The sequence below is a fragment of the Anopheles coustani genome, chromosome 3, assembly GCF_943734705.1.
Source record: "Anopheles coustani chromosome 3, idAnoCousDA_361_x.2, whole genome shotgun sequence".
Classification (NCBI taxonomy): Eukaryota; Metazoa; Arthropoda; class Insecta; order Diptera; family Culicidae; genus Anopheles; species Anopheles coustani.
Window position 1 is genome coordinate 34,001,845 of NC_071288.1, and position 20,506 is coordinate 34,022,350.

The 20,506-nt window shown below is 46.4% G+C and overlaps 6 protein-coding genes across 8 annotated transcripts; 4 read left to right on the top strand and 2 right to left on the bottom strand.

The window, feature by feature from the left end:
- Nucleotides 1-496: 496 nt before the first annotated feature.
- LOC131271997 (heterogeneous nuclear ribonucleoprotein A3) lies at nucleotides 497-3,156 on the top strand. Of its 3 annotated transcripts, none has more exons than XM_058273599.1 (5): nucleotides 497-681; nucleotides 919-1,340; nucleotides 1,434-1,712; nucleotides 1,798-1,911; nucleotides 2,035-3,156. In XM_058273599.1, the coding sequence occupies exons 1-5, from the start codon at nucleotides 673-675 to the stop codon at nucleotides 2,078-2,080; spliced, it is 870 nt and encodes a 289-aa protein (XP_058129582.1). In that variant the 5' UTR covers nucleotides 497-672; the 3' UTR covers nucleotides 2,081-3,156. The 3 variants fall into 3 exon arrangements, with proteins under 3 accessions (XP_058129582.1, XP_058129580.1, XP_058129581.1); XM_058273597.1 differs by having other exon boundaries at nucleotides 1,996-3,155; XM_058273598.1 differs by having other exon boundaries at nucleotides 1,440-1,712; nucleotides 1,996-3,152.
- Nucleotides 3,157-5,412: 2,256 nt separating this feature from the next.
- LOC131259974 (esterase B1) lies at nucleotides 5,413-14,130 on the top strand. Its single transcript, XM_058261594.1, has 5 exons — nucleotides 5,413-5,538; nucleotides 8,343-9,474; nucleotides 9,538-9,716; nucleotides 9,794-10,077; nucleotides 13,941-14,130. The coding sequence occupies exons 1-5, from the start codon at nucleotides 5,413-5,415 to the stop codon at nucleotides 14,128-14,130; spliced, it is 1,911 nt and encodes a 636-aa protein (XP_058117577.1).
- An 830-nt stretch (nucleotides 14,131-14,960) lies between these two features.
- LOC131271403 (TBC1 domain family member 7) lies at nucleotides 14,961-16,213 on the top strand. Its single transcript, XM_058272819.1, has 4 exons — nucleotides 14,961-15,167; nucleotides 15,239-15,423; nucleotides 15,503-15,907; nucleotides 15,972-16,213. Exons 1-4 carry the CDS (start codon nucleotides 14,978-14,980, stop codon nucleotides 16,083-16,085), a joined length of 894 nt encoding a protein of 297 aa, XP_058128802.1. The 5' UTR covers nucleotides 14,961-14,977; the 3' UTR covers nucleotides 16,086-16,213.
- LOC131271402 (GDP-fucose transporter 1) lies at nucleotides 16,093-17,476 on the bottom strand. Its single transcript, XM_058272818.1, has 2 exons — nucleotides 17,220-17,476; nucleotides 16,093-17,142 (listed from the first exon to the last, which is right to left on the bottom strand). The coding sequence occupies exons 1-2, from the start codon at nucleotides 17,330-17,332 to the stop codon at nucleotides 16,215-16,217; spliced, it is 1,041 nt and encodes a 346-aa protein (XP_058128801.1). The 5' UTR covers nucleotides 17,333-17,476; the 3' UTR covers nucleotides 16,093-16,214.
- Nucleotides 17,477-17,564: 88 nt separating this feature from the next.
- Nucleotides 17,565-19,206, top strand: LOC131271377 (DNA-directed RNA polymerase III subunit RPC3). The gene is made up of 2 exons (XM_058272792.1): nucleotides 17,565-17,753; nucleotides 17,810-19,206. The coding sequence occupies exons 1-2, from the start codon at nucleotides 17,607-17,609 to the stop codon at nucleotides 19,187-19,189; spliced, it is 1,527 nt and encodes a 508-aa protein (XP_058128775.1). The 5' UTR covers nucleotides 17,565-17,606; the 3' UTR covers nucleotides 19,190-19,206.
- Nucleotides 19,200-20,066, bottom strand: LOC131271386 (large ribosomal subunit protein uL16). Its single transcript, XM_058272803.1, has one exon. The coding sequence runs from the start codon at nucleotides 20,003-20,005 to the stop codon at nucleotides 19,346-19,348; it is 660 nt and encodes a 219-aa protein (XP_058128786.1). The 5' UTR covers nucleotides 20,006-20,066; the 3' UTR covers nucleotides 19,200-19,345.
- Between the last annotated feature and the right edge of the window lie 440 nt (nucleotides 20,067-20,506).

Consider the following 20,506-nt stretch of genomic DNA (forward strand, 5'->3'; position numbering starts at 1 on the left):
TGTTTCTGTAAATATTTCAAGCTGTCTCTCCGTCGTTTGCCACAATTTTCGAAAAGTTAAAAGCTGTCAAAAGCGGCATTTTAACATTAGTGGTGGGAAAATCAAATGCCTGTAGGGATTCGTATTAAATCTTAGATCTAGATCTACCAAACCGAATCCTACTCCGTTAACCGGCGAGAGACTATAAGAACATAAAACTATGTTTTGCGCATATTTCTTCCAAAAAAGTTAGTTTTTTAAATAAGTTGATAAACAACCAAGGCAATATTATTAAATTACATTTTTCGAGCGTTCGAAGCGAGTAAATTGAATTCAATCACATCGAATTTACATCGACTCATATAGTGTTCGAATCGAATTAAATCGAGTCTTAGACGAATCGAATCAATCCTGAATCTGAATCGAATCTGTCAAATGGGATCCAATCCGATCCGCGCTGAGATCGGGCCTTCAATTCTTCCGAATCCTTAATTCTGCCAACACTAGTGAAATCCATTCGGCCCGCTGCAGACGCCATTGAACGTTGGCGCAACCCTGGAAGGAGAAGGCAAAATATTTTTGTTTTTTCCCATCATCCTGGTTCTGTTTAGTTATCATTTTGTTTAAGTTTACCATCGTAAGCCTTAGCTTAGCAGTAGCAGTAAGCCACAGACGTAGCAAAAGACGTATGAGATGATTCCGGTAAGTGTTTTGTTTGTGTTGTCTGCGCGGCGGCGGTGAGGTGTATCATTTCCGGTGCCGTCGTCCGACCGTGTACCGTCCGCCGACGATGACGAGAGCGCTGCAATAACACATTCCGTTTTCCATCTTGCATCCATTTTGTGCGTTTCTACCCGCCCTGCTTCACAAACGCGTCCGCCATCCCCGTACGCTGTGTGCCGCACCGAACAACCAACCGGGCCGACGATGGACGCGCAGAGAACTAAAGTGTTTGTAGGCAGCCTACCGCCAGCGACCAAGCCGGAGGAGGTACGCCGGTTGTTCGAAAACTATGGCGTGGTGACCGAATGCGACGTAATGAACAGGTGCGCGTTCGTGCACATGCAAAATCAGGACATGGCGGAGAGTGCCATCCAGGCGCTGCACAACACGACCTTCAAGGGTGTGACGATCGTGGTGGAGCGCGGTCGCGTCCGCGAGAGACCGCCGGGTGGTGTGGGCGGTGTGGGCATGGATAGCTCGCGCGGTCGCCCCGGCGCTGGACCGATGCGTGGTTCTCGCGGCGGTATGAGGAGCCAGCCATACGGTACTGCCGCTGGTTACGGGGCTGGACGTGCTCCGGGAGGTTATGGGCCTCGTGCAAGCTATGGCACTGGAAGCCGCTACGATGGCGGCTATAGGTAAAAATAAGCGTGAATTGAATGTTTATTGCTGATGCTTACCTAAGCAACGACATTTATCCTTTTTTGCTTCTTTGTATCTTCCTACTTGAGCTATAGGAGTGACGTCGGGTACAGTTCCTCGAGCAGTCCGTACGGATACGGGTACAGCAGCAATGGAGGCGGGTATGGCAGTACGCGCCATGCAAGCAGCGAAGATCGGCGTGGCTTCACACTGCCATCCTATCCGGCCGATCAGAGCAGGGGATCATACGGCAGCAGTTATGATGGATATTCAAGCTACGATAGCTACAGCAGCTACGGTTACGATACCTCACAGGGTGCGTCCAGCTACCAGCGGTGGCCCTCTTCGGCAAATTCGGCTGATAGCTAGTAAGTAGATGGTTCTCTGCTAATTTTATCTACCCATAATATATGTCCTCATATTCACCCTGCATTCTTTATGCTTCTTCTGCAGCTCGTATGCCAGCGGATACTCCCAAGGGCCATCGGATGGAAGTGCTGTTGCCCAGAGCACAGATTACAGTCAGGGTTATCCGCCATTGAGCGGTGGTAGCTCATCCGGATACCGGTAAGTTTCTTCCCCATTTGTCTTCCTAATTTTAAGTGAAAAAAAGTCGATGATTGAACGTTGACCCGTTTCACACTATTCTAGTGCATCTACAACCGCATCGGCACCGCAATCCTATCGTAGCTCCGTCTCCGGGTACGGACCACCATCGTCCGGCAGAAGGTTTTGAGAAGATGCCAAGGGAATACTAGTGGCCCCGGAGGAGAAGAGGAGTGCTGTTGTGCATCGTACTGCAGCGTGGCAGCGATGTTCAGTTTAATTCGTGAGACCAACTCACGATTGCCACAGTTCTTCAATCGGTTCCGGATGTGATGATGTCGCCATCATTGAGGCCAATCTAAGTGTACTCCTGTCGCCCCCTCATCATGCAAGCAAAAATAGCACTGCACTCAACGTCGTCATAATCATCATCATCATCGTCGTCGTCAGCTACAATTATCACAAAAACGAAATCTGTTTTAGCAAGACAAAGTTTTTTGGAAACTAATTAATAATGAACGAGATACTACCAACAACAGGTCACACACTCAGTTTTAACGCAAGTGTAGGAAACGTTTCACACTATTCGTACTATTAAGTGTTCTGAAATCAATTGCAGAATAACATTCAATGCGCCAATAGTTTCGTTCAGAACCAACAATAGCCCGATATCAGTTTCAGAGGCAGACATCTGTGCAAAAGCTCGTGCAAATACCGTATTAAAGTGCAGGGCAGGAGAGTAGAGGATAGCGTAGTGCAAACAAGAACGAAAATGATGAATATTGTAGTAATTAATGACAGGCGACGGCGACAGGAGCTGGAAGAAAGTTTAGAATTCGCGACCGGACACTCCTCCAGAGCGAGATGTTTTTTTTCTTCTTCTTTCTTTCTTCGGATGAGAACTTTCTGAAGATTATTCTCTATTATATTTATATATATACATATATACATAACAAACGAACTTTCTTATATTTACGAAATCTGAATGCAGAAGGCTGGAACCAAAGCACATTGCAATCCGTGCGATGGTAAGGCTCAGTCTGCAACAAACATCCACAAACAAACACACACCCCTCCTTCACATACAAAACTCACTCGAACACGTTGTCCTACACAAACTACTTTTTTGATATAGTGTAATAAAATCGAAATCAATCAACTGATCAACTTACTGTTCATCTGGCAAAAGAGATAATCTGTTGTTTTTTTAAGTAATATATTTTCATGTAGTTTTACTGTTTAACCTTCTCGTAGTCCCTTGTTCGAGCGGTAAGGGAACAGTAACCCACATAAGAATTAGGTTGTCAGAGTAGATTTCGATACATTCAAATCTAATGCTATCTAGCCTAGAAAACGGGGGATCGAATGGATGTCTTACTCTACTTCGTAATAAGCACTATTAATCAAATTCATCAAAATGTATGCTACCAAAAAATTGTTATCGAAATTTGGACTACTAGGAAAACATTGTTGTAAAATGGTTGTAGAACGGAAACACTTCAGCTGTTCCACAGTTTTCTGCAACCTTCACAGTTGGGATTTTATGTTCCTTATTCCTTTAATTTCATGCTTTTACATTGCGAAAGTGACATGGTGAAATATTATTGAAGTTTTTTCGCTGCACCTGCAAACCCGGACCAGTCACGCAAACCTTCCTCCCGGTACATCGTCAAAAGAGTGGATCGTACACGACGCATTCGGTTCCCATTCCCATCGCCCGAAGTTCTTCTTACGCCACTTCGCTCCCTGCCACCCCCACGTTCGATGGATGTTTTACCCAGATAAAACGGAATTTTCAATGGACCCGAAAACAACAAAACCAGTTCTATCGACACTCGGCCATCGAGCCGCTCGAAACCGGCTTACAAGTCGCTCGTTGTTGGCCGCTGGCCTTTTGGCCTACTCGATGATCGGCGGCACGGTTTTGGGATAGGGACTCACGATGCACGATTCGAACGAACCAGCTGATAAAAGATATTTTCAGATACAGCATGCCATGCTCTCATTTGCTCCAGCACCTACGATGTCAGGTCGTGAAATTAAATGCGCCAGACAACAACGAGGAGGATCTCCGACGAAAACGAGAGACGCGATCGCAACGAATTGCAGTGTGAGATTACAACCGAATGATTCAGAGACATGGTAGTTGTACCCCACACGTTGGCGGATCTTGTATGCTCGCGGTACCGTCGTTGTTGATACTACCCCTTCCCACAGCCATGCTCCATTATGCAATGGCATCATCGGGGGAGTTTCGCGAAGCGCGCACTCTCTTCGCCGTAGCAGCAGCAATATGAGCCAGCACGCGCTGAGCTTTCGGTTTCAGTCGAGCCCCAGCATCAGCCCCATTCGGACGGCTGCGGTTACCTCGGGTTTGTCGAACACGTGGAGCAGTGCCTTTGTTGGTTAGTAAAAGCGGATGGAAAGCATTTTGTAAGCATAGAAGCAGTGTTTAGCCGCTAGGTCGATGTGTTCAAAAATTATGATCAAATTGTGCGCCTGGTGAAGATCATCACAGACACCTTATTGTTGTGTCTGCCTGTGTTTCGAAATTTATTTAAATTATTCCACTGACTCCACAGGGAAAAAAAGAAGTGGCACACGGAACAGTTTTCGAAGGGGTTTTTGCGAACCATTTTGTGCAAACGCACGCCCCACAGCCGGTGTTAAGTAATACCAGTTTCCGTCCCAGCTGAGAAAAGCATGTGTATGCGTTTGGGCCCGAGTGTCTCCTTCCCAATCCCGCACAGGTTCGCGAACGTATACGCGCGTGAAAACCTCGATTTGTTTGCAAGCAGCGATTGCAGATTCGTGGATCGCGATCGTGTATTTCAAGTGGGTCGAACCATGATAAAATCAGGCTGGGTTGACGAAGACAGGTGCCTTTTCGTGCATTTGAAGATCCTGTCCCAATCGGATATATATTTCGGTCATGCTGATTGCGTTTATCACGTGCGTGTTCGAACTACATTCTCCAAACGCTATCGGAGGTGGTATCGTAACGATGCTCGATCGTGCACCGGTTCTCCGGTACACTGGACCAACACTGGGTGTGGGAAAGTGCACGCGAAGGTTGCCACTCGGCGGGGGAAAAAGTGTACGCGTGCCGGGTGTCAAAATCGCGCCATGTTTATCTTCAAGGAAGTCAAGGGTTCGGAACGAAAGGCAACACGAAATCGCGGTTGTCTTCAAGGTTCCCTACTGTGTTTGGCAAGATGCTGCTGGATAGACTGTTTCTATGTGATGTTCCTCATTGTGGCCAATTATTTCCGTGGTGTCGTGCTTCGTTCGTTTGAATTTAGATGCCCTTTGAGTAACGGGAATTAACATATTAAACCACCTTTTGTTTTGTTTCTTCCGTTCACAGTGATCGCTAAGCGGGTAAGATAAAGTGAGCCTCCCCAACGGTGGGGACAACATTTTGGAACCCCTTCTAAATTACCCTTCGCGTGCCGCCGTGAAGAAAGTGGTCTAGTTTTGTTGAACCCCGTTAATAAGATCGCCGTTGCGCCAGCCTCCATCATGCTCGCCATCCGGGTGCTGATCCTGTCGCTGGTTGCCATTGGCGTGCACTCCAGCTATGCCCTGCCACCGTCCACGTTTGGGGAAGCTTTGGCCAGCGCGGGTCAACTGTCGAATAAGCTGAAGGTAAGCAAACAAAAAATCTAAACTCCGAATGAAGGTTATGCTACCGTTTTCGAGGCAGGTTCGTCGCTTATCGTTGCGTTGCTTTCTTTTGTTTGGGGAAAAAGTTTGCTGCATTTGTGGGTCGTGCTAGAGAATTTTAATGGAACCTTTTTTATGTTTCGCATAAATTAACTCCGTACATTTGTTTAACAAGCTCATAGATATGACTGTTAATTTGAACTATTTTGATGAACCTTTACGATGGTAAAACAAAGACACATAAATAGTTTAAACTAATGCGTGTTGCATTTATTATAATATAAATAATCTTATCTCTTCCATTTGTAATTTTATTTCTGCGCATTACTGAAATTTATTTCAGAGGGAAATTGATGTGGTGCAATAATTTTTCATCTTTTTAATGTTTTTGAGTTAAGACCGCAAGAGTTCGTAAAATATTTATTTATTTTTATTTATTTTCAAAAGTTTAAAAATTTTATTATTGACAAAGACATTGTTCAGGTAGCCCATTTGGGAGTCTTTGCTCTCTTTAGTGTATCTTGTTGTTTAATCCAGATCGGGCAAGAAAGCAAATTTAAATTGGAATAAATATGTCGTCTAGCATCGTAGCCAACAGACCTCAGCTATGGCCGAGGTTGAGGGGATTGTTCGATGAAAGCAAGCTGCGCGTGACGGTGCGAAGGCTTTCACCGGTTGACCCCGGACCGAGTGCTCTAGCATTCATTTTTTACTTCAAACTCACTGTACATCTTGCTGATCAGCTTTGAGGGTCTATTCACACGGTGGTGACAGAAAAATAATTTATGACCTAGACGAACCTGACACACAATGGTGTGATTGAAAAGAACAATGCCCTTTTTTCGGGACACTTGTCCTTGGCGGGTAAGTATCAAAGAAAATTAGACCACGGTTGTGCTCACCCGCAACCTTGCCCTTTGGAATCACTAAGACGCTAAATGGATGGCCCAAGCGCAAGGGACAACATCAAACAAAAAAAATAATCCGTTACAAAACGGACGACCGTATGGATGGGTTTCACGTTCAACCTCCTAAGTTATGGCTCATCAATTTCAATTTTCAATGTGGAAAATTTTCTTGACTAAAACCGCCTAAACCGCTTCGTGCGACATGGACTCCTAATGGAGGGAGGTTGTGCACATTAGTGGTAAATTGAGTCACTAACATGAAAGGCACATTAGCGTCGGATCGGTTGGTTTGTTTCCCGTTCCTCGACGTCCTCCAGTTTTCGAAGCATGATTGGACCCGCGGAGTGTGCTTTAAAAATTGACACACGAAATGGCACACTCGACACTCTTACCCGAAGGTGACCCCGACCCAAGTACCAACAATTACCCCATCATACATCATCATCTTCATCATCATCCGCGTCACGACCGCCGACGGTTCTTCTTTCTCCAAAGGAAACGCTTAACTGCGGACGTCGGCCTCCCCAGAGCAAATGAAAGGGAAGGGCAGCGCTAGAAGCAGTGAAATTCTGCCGTGTTTACCTTCGTCCCCCAGAGGGGCCTGGGTAGGGTGAAAAGAAGAAAAAGTAAACGGCAACCCCTCCCCCTCCCTTGGGTAACCTCAGTCAATGGCAAGGTTAAGACGCTCGGTGCCGGTTACGATTGTGGATGGGTACCGTCGCGCGGGGCGGAATTCGTGTTCGCAAATGAGCATGGAGCATGAGCATTGACTGCTAATTGAGGTGCGCTTCGGTGCGCGAATGTCGCAGGTGCATCGTGCTTCACAGGCTGCGTATGCTCAACTTAACTCATTGCCATGTAGAAAGTAGTGAAACGCAAATATTCCGAGAAGAAGTAAGAAATAATTGAAGTTACTATTTGTAACATTTTGGATTTAAAGTACATTCTGGCCCGCTTCGTAGTTATTTGAAAATCTATCGAGAGTTTTGTTTTACAATCCAGTGTAGGCCTGTCAACTATTTACTTCTTCATTATTTTTATAACCATCAGTTCCGTATAAATTGTATACTGTAGCAAATTTATACAAAATATCGCCCAACACTTTGTTGTTTAAAAAACAAACATTATGAATTTAAAAAAAATCTAGCACAATTACACCATAACGGAACAAATGCAGAATTTTCTGGAACAAACATGATCACATACAAATGATCAGTAAATGATAGTTTCTAACTGAGCATAAGGCCCCCCCCCCCCACCCCCACCCCCCTCCCTCATCGCGCCGTTCATAGGAATTATAGGGTACTATTGTAATCAGATCACAGGGTTATTGCACTTTGGCTCTAGGTAATTTAAATTGTATGCATTTACACTGTTTAAACTGCATATTTACATTTTTTTTACTTAAATCGACAAAGATGGTTTTGTTTAATAAACAATATATTGGCAAAACATCTAGCGTTGGATATTTATTGTTAAAAATTGAATATTCATTGTTCATTGTTAAGTGATCAGCTGAAACAATATGAGTTTAAATTTGATAGACTTTGAATGGAAAATTGTTGTGCGCTGCATCGGATCTATAATTATTCTAGTTAGAGAGCTTTCCCTTTTCCAGAATATCAACCGTATGACTCATAGAACTGTACAGTTAAAGTTTCTTCCTGTGGAAAGATACTCATTTTACCCATTGCGCACCGCATACGATCGTAATCGAATCTCGATGTTCAAATAGCGCGCAAAAACAGGAAGTGGCACGAAATGGCTGTTGCCAATGGAACTTTGATCGTCGATCATTTGTTGCGCGGCCCACCCGCTAACTGGTGGTGTGTTGCGGAGGTAGTAAAAGTTTCCATTTTTCATCCTCCTACTCTGCAGGAAACGGCGGCATGGAAAACGTTCACCGGAATCGCACGCGACTCCGACTCGCTCAACTCGCTCGTCCGGATCATTCCCCGCACAACGATGGGTTTCGTGCGGGACGTGGTGAGCTCGTTCAAGCGGGAATCCCGTGCCATCATCCTCACCAAGAACGGTGCCCTCGAGGGTCGACTGCAGCAGGTGAAGGGCGGCGGGTCCGGGTTCTTCTACGCGTTCAAGGGCATCCGGTACGGGCAGGCACCGATCGGTGAGCTGCGCTTCCGGGCGCCAGTTCCGGAGAAGCCCTGGACGGGCATTCGGTCGGCGAATCGCGAGGGTTCGGTCTGCCCGCACCGCAACATGATACTGGACAACTTCAAGGGCGGCGAGGACTGCCTTTTCCTGAACGTCTACTCACCCGAGCTGCCCATCGGCGAGGACAATCCACGGCTCCCGGTGATGGTTTGGATCCATGGAGGAGCGTTCTCGTTCGGCTCGGGCAACGCGTTCCTCTACGGCCCGGACTACCTCGTACCGAATGGGGTCGTGCTGGTGACGTTCAACTACCGACTCGGGCCTCTCGGGTTCCTTGCCGTCGGTAAGGACGCTCCGGGTAACGCAGGCCTCAAGGATCAGGTGTTGGCGTTACGCTGGGTTCAGGAGAACATTGCCGCGTTCGGTGGTAACCCGGATGACGTGACGATTTTCGGCCAATCGGCCGGATCGGTTTCGGTGCAGCTACTTACCTTGTCCCCGCTTGCCAAGGGGCTGTTCCACAAAGCGATCGCCCAGAGTGGCTCCGTATTGAACCCGTGGGCAATTGCACGGGACACCCAGGACCGCGCGTTCAAGCTCGGCCAACTTCTGGGCGTTCGGACCAATGACACGGAGGACCTCCTGCTGCAGCTACGGCGTGCCTCACCTCAACGAATTGTCGACGCGGCCCTGAAGACACTCACAGCGGAGGACGTACGCCGTAGCATCGGGTTACCGTTCGTGCCATCGCTCGAGAACTGGACCGGGCAGGATGCATCGACAGAGGAACCTCTGCTAACGGAGGAACCGCTCGAGTTGCTAAAGAGTGGCCGCTATAGCCACGTGCCCGTTATGGTCGGGTTTAACTCCCACGAGGCTATGCTCTTCATGCGACGTAAGTAGCGGAACCGCACACCCTCTTGAGTAGTCTCAATGTTCACAAGGTACATCCTGACAGGAGTTCGCAAGGATCCCAATCTCCTCCAAACGATCGACGAAGACTTTGAGCGGCTGATACCGCTCAACCTGCATCTAGACCGTGAGACGGATGAGGGACGCGAGTTTGCCGCCAAGATGAAGCAATTCTACATGGGCGATCGACACGTCTCGAACGAAACCATTCAGGAGATGATGAACGTAAGTATTGCAAGGACCTTCTTCGTCCGCATTTTCAAGCAACTATTCTTCCTTTTCCATTTGTTTCTCCTCTTCAGCTTATGTCGGATGTGATGTTCCTCCACGGTATCACCGACTATGCCCGGCTGCATGCGTCCCACAATGGACTCAATTCAACTTGGGTGTACCGGTTCGCGTACGACGGTGCGCTCGGCATCTACAAGCGGATACTGGGCATCGATTGGCCCGGGTCTTGCCACGGTGATGAGCTCGGTTACCTGTTCCACTTCGGTTTCCTGAATCTGCGATTGGACAGTAGCTCACCCGAGCTACAAATTATGCAAAAGATGACCCGCATGTGGTCTAACTTTGCCAAATATGGGTAAGTAATCATTGGTTTGCCTAATTTTTAGGCTACATCGTGGTCCAGCTTTCTGTGTCCCTCTTCTTTAGCCCAACTACGCCCTAGTTAAGGAGATTTTGGCTCACCGACGTGAAGTGTTGTAAAAGGATGGTGATTCTCGCCCTTTCCAAGTTGATTGGTCTTCTCCCGGGATCGGAGCTGCGAAAGATGTGTGTGTGGAAAGTTGCCAAAATGTCAGTTCTCATGAACGGTCGGCTGGTTCCAAGAAGACTCCGTGTCCACTCCGAAGGGGACGGGTGAAAGGATTCCAATGGGGAGTTTTTTTTTCCTACTTGCTTAACTGTGTTCACCTAGGCAGACGGGTCGCCGCATCACGCTGTTGCGATACCGTTTTATTTTTATGACAGTATGATAAAACTCGCTGATGGTAGCTGATTATTCAACGTTTCGAAACCCACCGGGGCTTTTTTTTGTCTCTTTGTTTGTTTTTTTTTTTTGTTTTTTGTTGCTGTCCACAAGAGATTCCGCGACATCCGTGGCCTACCCGCGATGGGAGGATCGCTTTTGGAGACCCGCTAGGTAGCGGTTTTTCGCATACTAATCAGTCGGGCCGGACACCGTTAGGTAGGTGCACAAGGTCATGGTTGTCATTGGGCTGCGGATGGATGAATGGATGGGACGGTTTGCACCACCAAGGTTACCGAGGCCCGATTGCGTCTTCTATTATGATAACTCTACCGAGATGGGAAAACACCTATGATTCCTTGGCATCACGATCTTGGAAGCATTTGTCAGCGCTCGTAAAACAGCCGATAGCTAATCGACCAAAAAACGACCAACGTCAATTGATATCTTCCACTCAACATCGATCACGAAAGTGGCGAGTTTTCCTCCGGCCGATCGGAGGAAAATCCGTACTCCAGGCCGACGACAGGCGTTGCCATCAGTTTAATGAGCCGTGCGTACATATACGTAACCGATTGGCTCCGCTCATTACCGTCGGTAAATTATCCCTTCAGCATTGCGCGCCGTAATCAACTGCTGCCGGTGCACGCGCGAAAGGGTGACCTCATTTTCCCCGAAAAATATAGGTACACTTACCTACCGGGCGCAACGGTTCGCCCACGGACCGAAGATCGGCCTCGACTGCGTCCTTGGTCGATAGGAGCTTGTGTGGCCGTAGAATGGTGGGATCTCCAGGAGAGAAAAGTTGATCGTTTGGTTTCCGAATTCCCCTCCTCCCCACGGGGTTGGTGTTGATTTTAGAAAGGGAATAGCTTTTCGGGACGGTTGCAGTTGAGAGTGTAAAATTGTGTCAAAATCTAAAAAAATACTCACTTGCTGTAAACGTAGGTTATTCGATGTGCAATGCGCTTTTGGTTATTCAACTAGCGGTTCGTTCACGTCTTCTATTTGGTATTTCGAAATTGTTTTTGTTTTTCATTTTTTTCGTTCATGAAACAAATGTCCTGGAAAGCAAATTTAAATTTGCAAACACATAATTTAAATTCATCTGATTGATAAATTTTAAATTATGAGAGTTTTCTTTAGAAGAAAGTTTTCCTTTTAATAGAAAGTTTTTCCTTTTTTTTAAATGTGATATAAACACCTCAAAACTTTCAACCATCATGAAAACAGCTTGCAAAAATGTAATTACTTATGGATGAAGAATATGAAAGGAAACTGTGATTTCAACACTTCGAAATATGTTAAATCTTATTATAACGGTATTTTAAAACGGTTCACTTTTATGGATGATTAATCTTTAGTATAGGAATATGAGGTATAATATTGGGGTAATATTGGGGTCCACAACAGCCGAGCGGTAGCGCCGGTTAGAAAATCGGCCCATGAGCGCCGGGACTCCTCCACCTCGACGGCGTGAGTTCGAATCCCAACCGAGACCGTACCCCAAGAGGTCCTTACGCCAAGAAGAAGAAGAAGAAGTAATATGAAATAACATTCCTGTCTTTGATGGAAATTGTTCTAGATTTTACGAGAAAAAATAGAGTCTTCAAAAATGAAATAGCTTTTCATGAGAGAAGGTGCGATGAACGCACAAGTGTATGTGGGATTTAAAATTAACTTTTCTAACCTTTTTCAAAATGGTGCAACATATAAAATAACCGACTTAAGAAATGTATTGATCAGCTTCCGATCAGCAAAAGTTTGATTTTCCCACGTGCCAAATTCTATTTGATAGGAACGAAAACGAAATCATGTTGTTGCTGTTACATGTTTTGCTTCCGAAACATTGGACCATAAGAAAACATAAGAGCTCTTGTGGATCGCTGCTTCAAGGGGTGGTTATGCAAAAAACAGCCCCAATTCACACAATGCGAGTTAGTTAGGCGATAACACCTGCCCGTGTCGGTCTTGGAGAAGACTTGAACATTATATTGAACAACCTGCCGAGAAAAGCCAGGGGCCCGAAGGCGTCCTACCGCAGCCCGTCCAAGTGGCGCTGCACGCACCCCAAAAACGGCCGGTGGCCGGATTTTGCCATGCTGCTTGCCTCACACACCCATCAACGTATCGGTCGGTCGGTCGGTCTGTCGGTCGGTGCAGCGTGTCCAAGATCCGCGTGTGCTTGCGTGAGTATGTGGCTATCGGTTGTGGCTCCTCTGTGTGTGCAGAAACGCGATGGACCGCGTGGTGGATGTTTGGTTTGTTTCGCCTCCTTTTACGTAACATACTCAGCACAGCCTCGCTGATCGGTGTTGGAGCCGCACGGAGCGTCTTTTAGGCATGATTCGCGAAAACTGTATGCACACGCTGCCCGTCGCCCGTCGATCGGATTGGTGCTAGTGGTGGAAACCTTAGCCACGACTTTCCTGGCGTTTAGTCGCCCTCGAACTGTTCGCCTATGGGCCGGAGCAACTCGACTCTTGGCGATGGCTCCTAAAAGTGGCCCTACTCTGCTGATAGCCTTTTCGAAACACCCCTTTTGTACGCCCTACGTAAGCCCTTTCCGGTTGTTCGAATGGAGTGGTGGCACGTGGTGTTAGCTGAAAATTTTCGGATAGCTTCATTTCCACACCGAAAAAACCGACACCAGGCACCAGTGCTGCACCTACAGCAGGATTGCGCTATCCTCGAGCTGGGGTGCGCTGCGCTTAACAGTTTTCCACGCCGGACAGACGCGAAATCGTTAATAGAGTAATGCCAGCTAATTTAAGTAGGTTCCTCGCTGCGAGGGGAGTTACCATGGGCGATAAATAATGTCAAAAACCACATGAAGCAATTTACAGACAAAAACACATGGCGTTGAAAAAGAACATTAAAAAACGCAAATGGTGTGGAGCCACGGGGTATAGTTTTCTGCTTGTACCAGCGTGCAATTGAAAAACGCCATGGTGAGGCAGCCAGTAATTTGTCGGTGCAGGATAGAAGCAGTAGGGAATCTAGCGAACCTGTGGAGTTGCCAGTGGAGCCAACTCTCGCCAAATGGAACGGTTAGTCCCCTTCTCCACGTGGAGCAACAAGGGCATGATTGATGGCTGGTAACGAGGTGAAGCACGTGTTAATTTGATACGGTGCACATAGACATCGTAGCGCGGGAATGTGTAAGATTTAACAATTATGGATCCAACGATGGGCATCTGTAGGTAATATTCTGCACCACTGTACAGAAAAGACTCATCAAATAACTCTGCAAAAAAGGGATGTTGCCGGGTGTCCTATCGGTGCCACAGGTGCAACACTTGTCGCCCATTGAGTGAAACTAACCCAATACAAATCATCAGCTGCTGCGATCGTAGAAAAACTCATTAAACTTTAGCACTTTGCCAAGCTTGATGATCCCGCGACCTTTTGTAATGTAATTTTTATCAGCATCCATTCCATGTATCTTTCCCCATTCTTCTTTGTATCTTGTACAGCAACCCGACACCGTTCGGTGAGGACGAGCTGCTGTTGGGACTTACCTGGCCCTCGGTCATACCGAACACGATGACGGAGCTGCCGTACCTGGACATCACCGAGACACTCGAGCCCAAAACCAACCCAGAAGCGGTGAGGTTACAGTTCTGGGACGAAGCTTTTACAAAGTACAATGGAAATCTATTGTAAGCAAAGGATATATGTTTCGTAGAGAAAAATCACTTTTAAAACTTGGTTAACTGTTTACAATTACACCTATTAGAAGGAATACGAAAATACAGACTATAGAAGTCGTTACAATACGGTTTGAGAGGATTGATAGCCATAAACATGCATACATCATATTACATCATTAATCGCGGAATTTCACGGTCCCAATTCACTTACTAATTCACCCGCAGTGTGGTATAGTTTTCACAAAAACCAGTATACACTTAATAGAAGATGTAATGTGTAGCTTTTAGCACTAGACAAATTTGCTACGTTATTAGAATTTTGTTGAAGGTCCCATAGGTTATGTGAAATAGGAAAGGTAAGACTTGATATAAGACGCTCATATTTCGACATTGATACTGTGGACTGAATTTTTAAAATAAAAATACTTTAAATAAAACGTATTTCAGTTATTTTACTTTATGATAACTCCAAAATGGCAGAGGAAAGAATTTTCTTAATATTAAATTATCATGTGGTTAACGGCAAGCGTGGTAGGAATCATTCAGCAGATCGAATCCAACGACTCCCTCACGTGTTTACCGTAGAGTGATCATATGGAACCAGGGTAGTCAAACTATCTCGTCAGCTGACACTTTTTTTTCACAAAACGCAGTCGAAGGGGAGCAGCAATTGTAGGGAATGGAAAAACGGATGAAATACTAAAAAGTTATTTAAACAATTTGAGAAATTCAGCAAATATTTAAAGTTGATGCTAGAAGCTTTGTTCAAGTTACCTTTGTCATGAGGTAAATATTTTGCTTGTCAAGCTGGCAGTCTTCGACAGCGGAACATCACACCATCGGCTTATCAGCGACGAAAGATGGCCCGCGACGAACGTAATTTTCGTTCTACATATTACGAAAAGGTCGGCTGCCGTGGAGTGGAGGAACGTAAATCTCTAGAAATTCTGCTCAAAGAGAAGCCCCTGAATCTGACCAAGTTGACACAGTTCTGCATACGGTTCACAGTGCCCAAGATTCATCGCACCGTGCTATGGAATTCCCTGCTCGGTAACTATTGTGCATTTACATCTCCTCCGATCTGTTTCCGGGGCGGTAAATAATGGCTCCACTCTTTCTAGGAGTTACACCAGTTTACGATAAATCGCGGGAGTATGTAATGGAGCAACGAGTAGCAGTGTATAATGATTTACTTAAGGCACTTAAAACCATGCGCATTGTGGATGAGAATACCCCAACGTCCAGGGTGCTCTACGCGATGTGGTTGTTGGAGAAGAAACAATTGTACCTGGGGCGAGACATAACTGTAAGCATCCGTGAGGTTTTTGTACAGCAATCCCTTTCAACCTAACTCCTGTTTCTCAATGTTCCTCTTTCTACCGCAGCAAGAAAGCCACTTTTGCAACATTACCAAAGTGTTGTTGGAAATATTCGATAACGACATCGAAACGTACTGGATGGCGAAAAGTCTCTACGATTACTCCGAGGAAGTGACCCTGGAAATGGGTAAGCTTTCCGATCTGACGTACACAATCCTCGAGAAGGAGGATAACGGGTTGTACATCCACTTGAAGTCCTGTGATATGCTTACCGCACTGCCATTGTCCGAATGGTACCGGTCTTTCTTTGCCGGCGTACTTTCGGAACCGGCGCTGATACGAATATGGGACAAAATTTGCGGAGGTGCCATTAAAATAGTCGTTTTTGTTATGATCGAAATACTGCGCATGCTGCGGCGCCGAGTGCTGCGATGTGTTGATCAAAAGAGTCTCTTCGAATGTATTGATAGCGTAAGTAGAAATTGTTTGCGTTTAGTTTGGCCAACACGAGCTAATCAGCATTGCGTTTCCACAGATAAAAAACGAACAGGAAACGGCCGATGTGATAGTCAACGCGGCGATTGAACTGTGGCAGCAGAACAAAGGACACGAGTATATTCCCCAATCAAAGGTGAAGTCATTAAGCTAATGGAGAATCACACAGAACACATTTATGGAATTGTTCTGCTACGTTAATGTTTTATTTTAAGTTGATCTTGTTTTGTTTAACTTAGTCCTGTACTTTTGTATAAGAAAAACCTAAAATATACCCTGTTACTCAAACCTTCTGACTGCTCATTTGTTCGCGATGCGTTTGGTCCATTTCGACCTGCTTGACGCGCGTATAGAAGGCGGAACCAAGCAGTACGACAACGTTCGAGGTCCACCAGAGGAACGATTTGGATTCCTGATACCAGGACGACGCAATCACCGTCTGAGCGCAAGCTTTCGCCGTACCGGATATGTTGTGTGTCAGGGGCGAGGTAACCTTAATCTGTAGGGTCGTCACAAAGCCAATGGCAAATCCACACACCCCGCCGATCGTCATAACACCCCAAAACCAAGGTTCAAGCAGATGTTTGTAGTTCAACACTTCCTGCACCTCACCGTTTACGATCATCAGCGGGATGAACAGAACCGCGGAGTAGACGTTGTTGTAGTAGCTCAGCAGCCAAACTTGCTGATTCACGTGTGGAAGGGTCCGCTTGGTATAGATGGAATACAGTGAAAGACTTAGCGAACCTAGCACTCCAAAAACGGTTCCGATAAGCGAGAACGATTCGGTTAAGCTTTCCTGGTCCACGCCGATCCAAAATCCGGCAATGATTAGCACACAGCATAGGCATGCTTTGGAGCTGGTCTTCTGGCCCAGCAGAAGATAGGTCAATATCACATTGAAAACGGTCGTCAAAGAGCGGCCAACGTAGTAGAAGGCTACTCCGACGTACTTGAGGCAGAGATTGTTGGTGGCTATCATGGCAGTGAAAAGGATAGACAGCGGAACCACTTTGCGAAACGTGTCCCTATCGAAGGGATTTCCCTCGGGGAAGGTAATCACCTGCGGATACCGCTTGCCCAGGCAACTCATAATAAAACATATTGATGACGATGTGAGCACCTGGAACCACGTCACGAATAGTGGAGCATCGAGCTGCAGTCCGCTGAGCAGTGCCTTGTTCACGAAGACGGTCAAAATAGATATAACCCTAAAAAAAAAGGAAGTACAGGGTATTGCCAATGGTGTCACGAGGGAATATTTTCTGGGCCGCGTTCCATTACTTACCAATAGGCGGCAACAACGCCGGCTATCCGACTGTATTTGGTGAACAGGTTTTCTTTGTTCAGTGGTTGATACATCGTGGTGTGTTGAAAAGATCTACTTTGACTGGAGAACATCTAACATCGCTGGTACAACCTCATTTGCTCTTATCAGCAATTAACCGGTATTTGATCAATGGCTCTGCTTCGACCATGGAAACTTGTTCTTGAAGCTAGGAAATATCGATTTGTTTGTTGAACAATCGGTGTGAGTCAACGATACCTGTTTACATTCACGAATGAACACGTGCTGTCAAAAATGTACCGGTCGGAAAATGAATGAAAACAAACGAAACAAAACAACGTGCCGCCAGTTTTCCGGGAGAATCCTTCGGATGCAGTTGCAGCCAAAATGTCCATCCAGTTGGGTAAATTATGTTCCCGGATCATCGAACAGCACTTCGGGGAGGTTGTCCGTATCGTGGCGGATGATCTTTTCGCATCGATCGCAAGACCCCTGTCGCAAATAGTGCGATCGACTGGCCTTACTAAATCGGAGGTGGGATGTATTAATTCGCACGATTCGGCTGTGTTGTAACTTTACTTCCGTTGTAGGTCTGTAAATCATTGGCCATTTTACTAAAGTTTGGTCTGGCTGTATTCAACCCGAACAAAGCTCAAACTGGCTACGAGTACCGGTTAAATCACGATCGCGTTGTGATGATTCTACGCTACCCTCGGTACATGCATTTAATACAGACCAAATTCGATCATGAATCGGCCGTGCTGATGGAAGAATTGCTGCGCTGCGGATCACAATCTGCGTCGTACATCATCGTTAAATCGATGTCCAATGTGGACACCAAAAACCGTAACACGTTATCGTTGCTGCGTGATAAATTCACTATACTTGCTCAGGAACATTACATTATCCGGGCACCGGAACCGAAGGCATGCGCGGAAAACGCTGAGCTGATGGAGCTCTGCTACGATAATTCCAATCCTTTTGCCATGCCCGAGCTAGATTTGCGCATTCTGACCGATCTGCACGAGGGAAAAGCCGGTGTAAAGGCGCCCGACGAGGACATCATCTGGCTGGTGAATGTGGAGCGATTTCACGTCGACTTCCGGGATACCATCATGATAAGCGCGATTGAGCGCATGATTGACGCGAATGCGGCCGAGGCCATGAAATACCTGCTGCAGTTGATGGACGAACGAACCAAATCTTGGGAAGCCGTTTCGAATCCGATCGCGCTCGCTGACCTCCGGCAAAGGTGTGAGAAAAAGTCGGCGAACGTTGAAATGCTGCGCTATCTGGATCAGTACTTTTCCGTGATGGAATCGTATGAGTTCCTCTCCAAGTGTGATAGCAAAGGAGGTGGGCAATTTACGGTGAACATAAAGAAGATTTACGAGCAACTAACCTGGGCGTGTATTGAGAACATCATCGTCGAGAAGTACGGCTCGAAAGCGGCCCGCATCTTCCGGGTCATTCGTATGAAGCGCTACGTTGAACAGGAGGATATACAGAAAGAAGCGATGGTACCGGCCAAGGAAGCGAAACAACTTACCTACAAGCTGATGGAGGAGAACTTTCTGCAGATTCAAACGTTCCGCAAGCCAGGCGGTGGCAATGCTGGTGCCCCAAAGTCGTTTTTCTTGTTCTACATTAACCAGTCGCAAATTGTGGCGATGCTGTTGGAGATCTGCTACAAAGCGCTATACAATTCCATGACCCGCTCCACACACGACAAGACTGTTAACAAACGGCTGATCGAAAAGAGCCAACGTTTGGATAGTATCGTTGAGACAATGAAGGAGCGCGGGGAATCGGAGGCCTACATTAATGAAATCCTCGAAACACTGACCCCACCGGAGCAAGAGATCCTGCAAAAGGTCAAACTACGAGTGAAAAGCCTTTACAGTGCCGAGATAGGCATAGACGAAACCATTTTCATTCTCAAATTGTACCAAGAGTATCAAAATAAATAGTTAAACTCTATTTGAAATGCAAATCAAACTTTTCTTTTATTTTTTGTTGTTGCAAAGAATACAATGAAGTTCACGCAATGGAAACTCCACTTCCCGGTTGGGATGGCTGCAGCGATGTCCGATGCTGCACCGATCCTTTATCAACGCGCAGGTTGTTTAGGCATTGAGGCGCCACAGCTGGTGCTGCTCCCATTTGGCCAGCGGACCATGATCGTTGCGGAACTGCACGCCACATCCGTCCGGTACGAGGCGACCCTCATCCTGGTGCTGCTGGTAGACGTCACGGTCGTACTTGGTGAAGCCCCACTTCTTCGAGACGAAGATCTTCTGACGACCCGGGAACTTGAACTTGGCACGACGCAGGGCCTCGATGACCTGAGCCTTGAAGCGATCGCTCGAGCGCACCGACATGATCGGCTGGCCGATGTTGACGCGCGCCACGGTTCCTTGTGGCTTACCGAAGGCACCACGCATTCCAGTCTGGAGCCTATCAGCTCCGGCACAGGACAACATCTTGTTGATGCGGATTACGTGGAATGGATGCAGCCGCATGCGGATATGGAACTGGTCCTTGCCGCAGTACTTGACCAGGTACTTGTTGCAGCAAATACGTCCCGCTTCCAGCGCCTCGGAGCTGAGCTGTTCGTACTCATCCGACACCAGGTGCACGCACAACGGGAAGTCTTCCACCACGGCCTTCTTACGGCCCAGATCGAAGATACGGATCTTCGGGTCCGGCACACCGCGACAGAAACGCGACTTGGGGTACGGCTTGTTTTTGCAGTAGCGATAACATCTTGCTGGACGGCGACCCATTTTCTTGAACTTACGGAACACCGCGTGTTCCTTGCAATGGCTACTGTCAGAAAGAATCCAAAATTGCTTTCGATTGGAGTAGCCACTTTGACAACGATGGTCAAGGTTGATGGATACGAAGCTGTACGGGCTGGAAACTGCAATAAAAAGCTGTCGTGGCAGTTCAAAAATCGATGGCAAAAATGCAAATTATGCATTATTTTCACAATTTGAGATGTATTGTTCAAATGGGGAAAACAAATTCAGTCACAATTAATATTACAATCGCAAAGCAGGGGCATACATTTGTGATATCATGATTGCAATAAATTAAGTTGTATGAATCTTGGGTTTAGAAAAATTATCAGAATTTGAATAAAAAAACCTAATACGTGTGTTTAACAAAAAAATTAAACCTTCTAACGGTTCACAGTCAAACAACTAGTAAAAATCTGCCAATATCCAGCATAAATACTCATACAGAAATTAGGATCGGATTGAACAGCTCCTTATGGGGTTGGA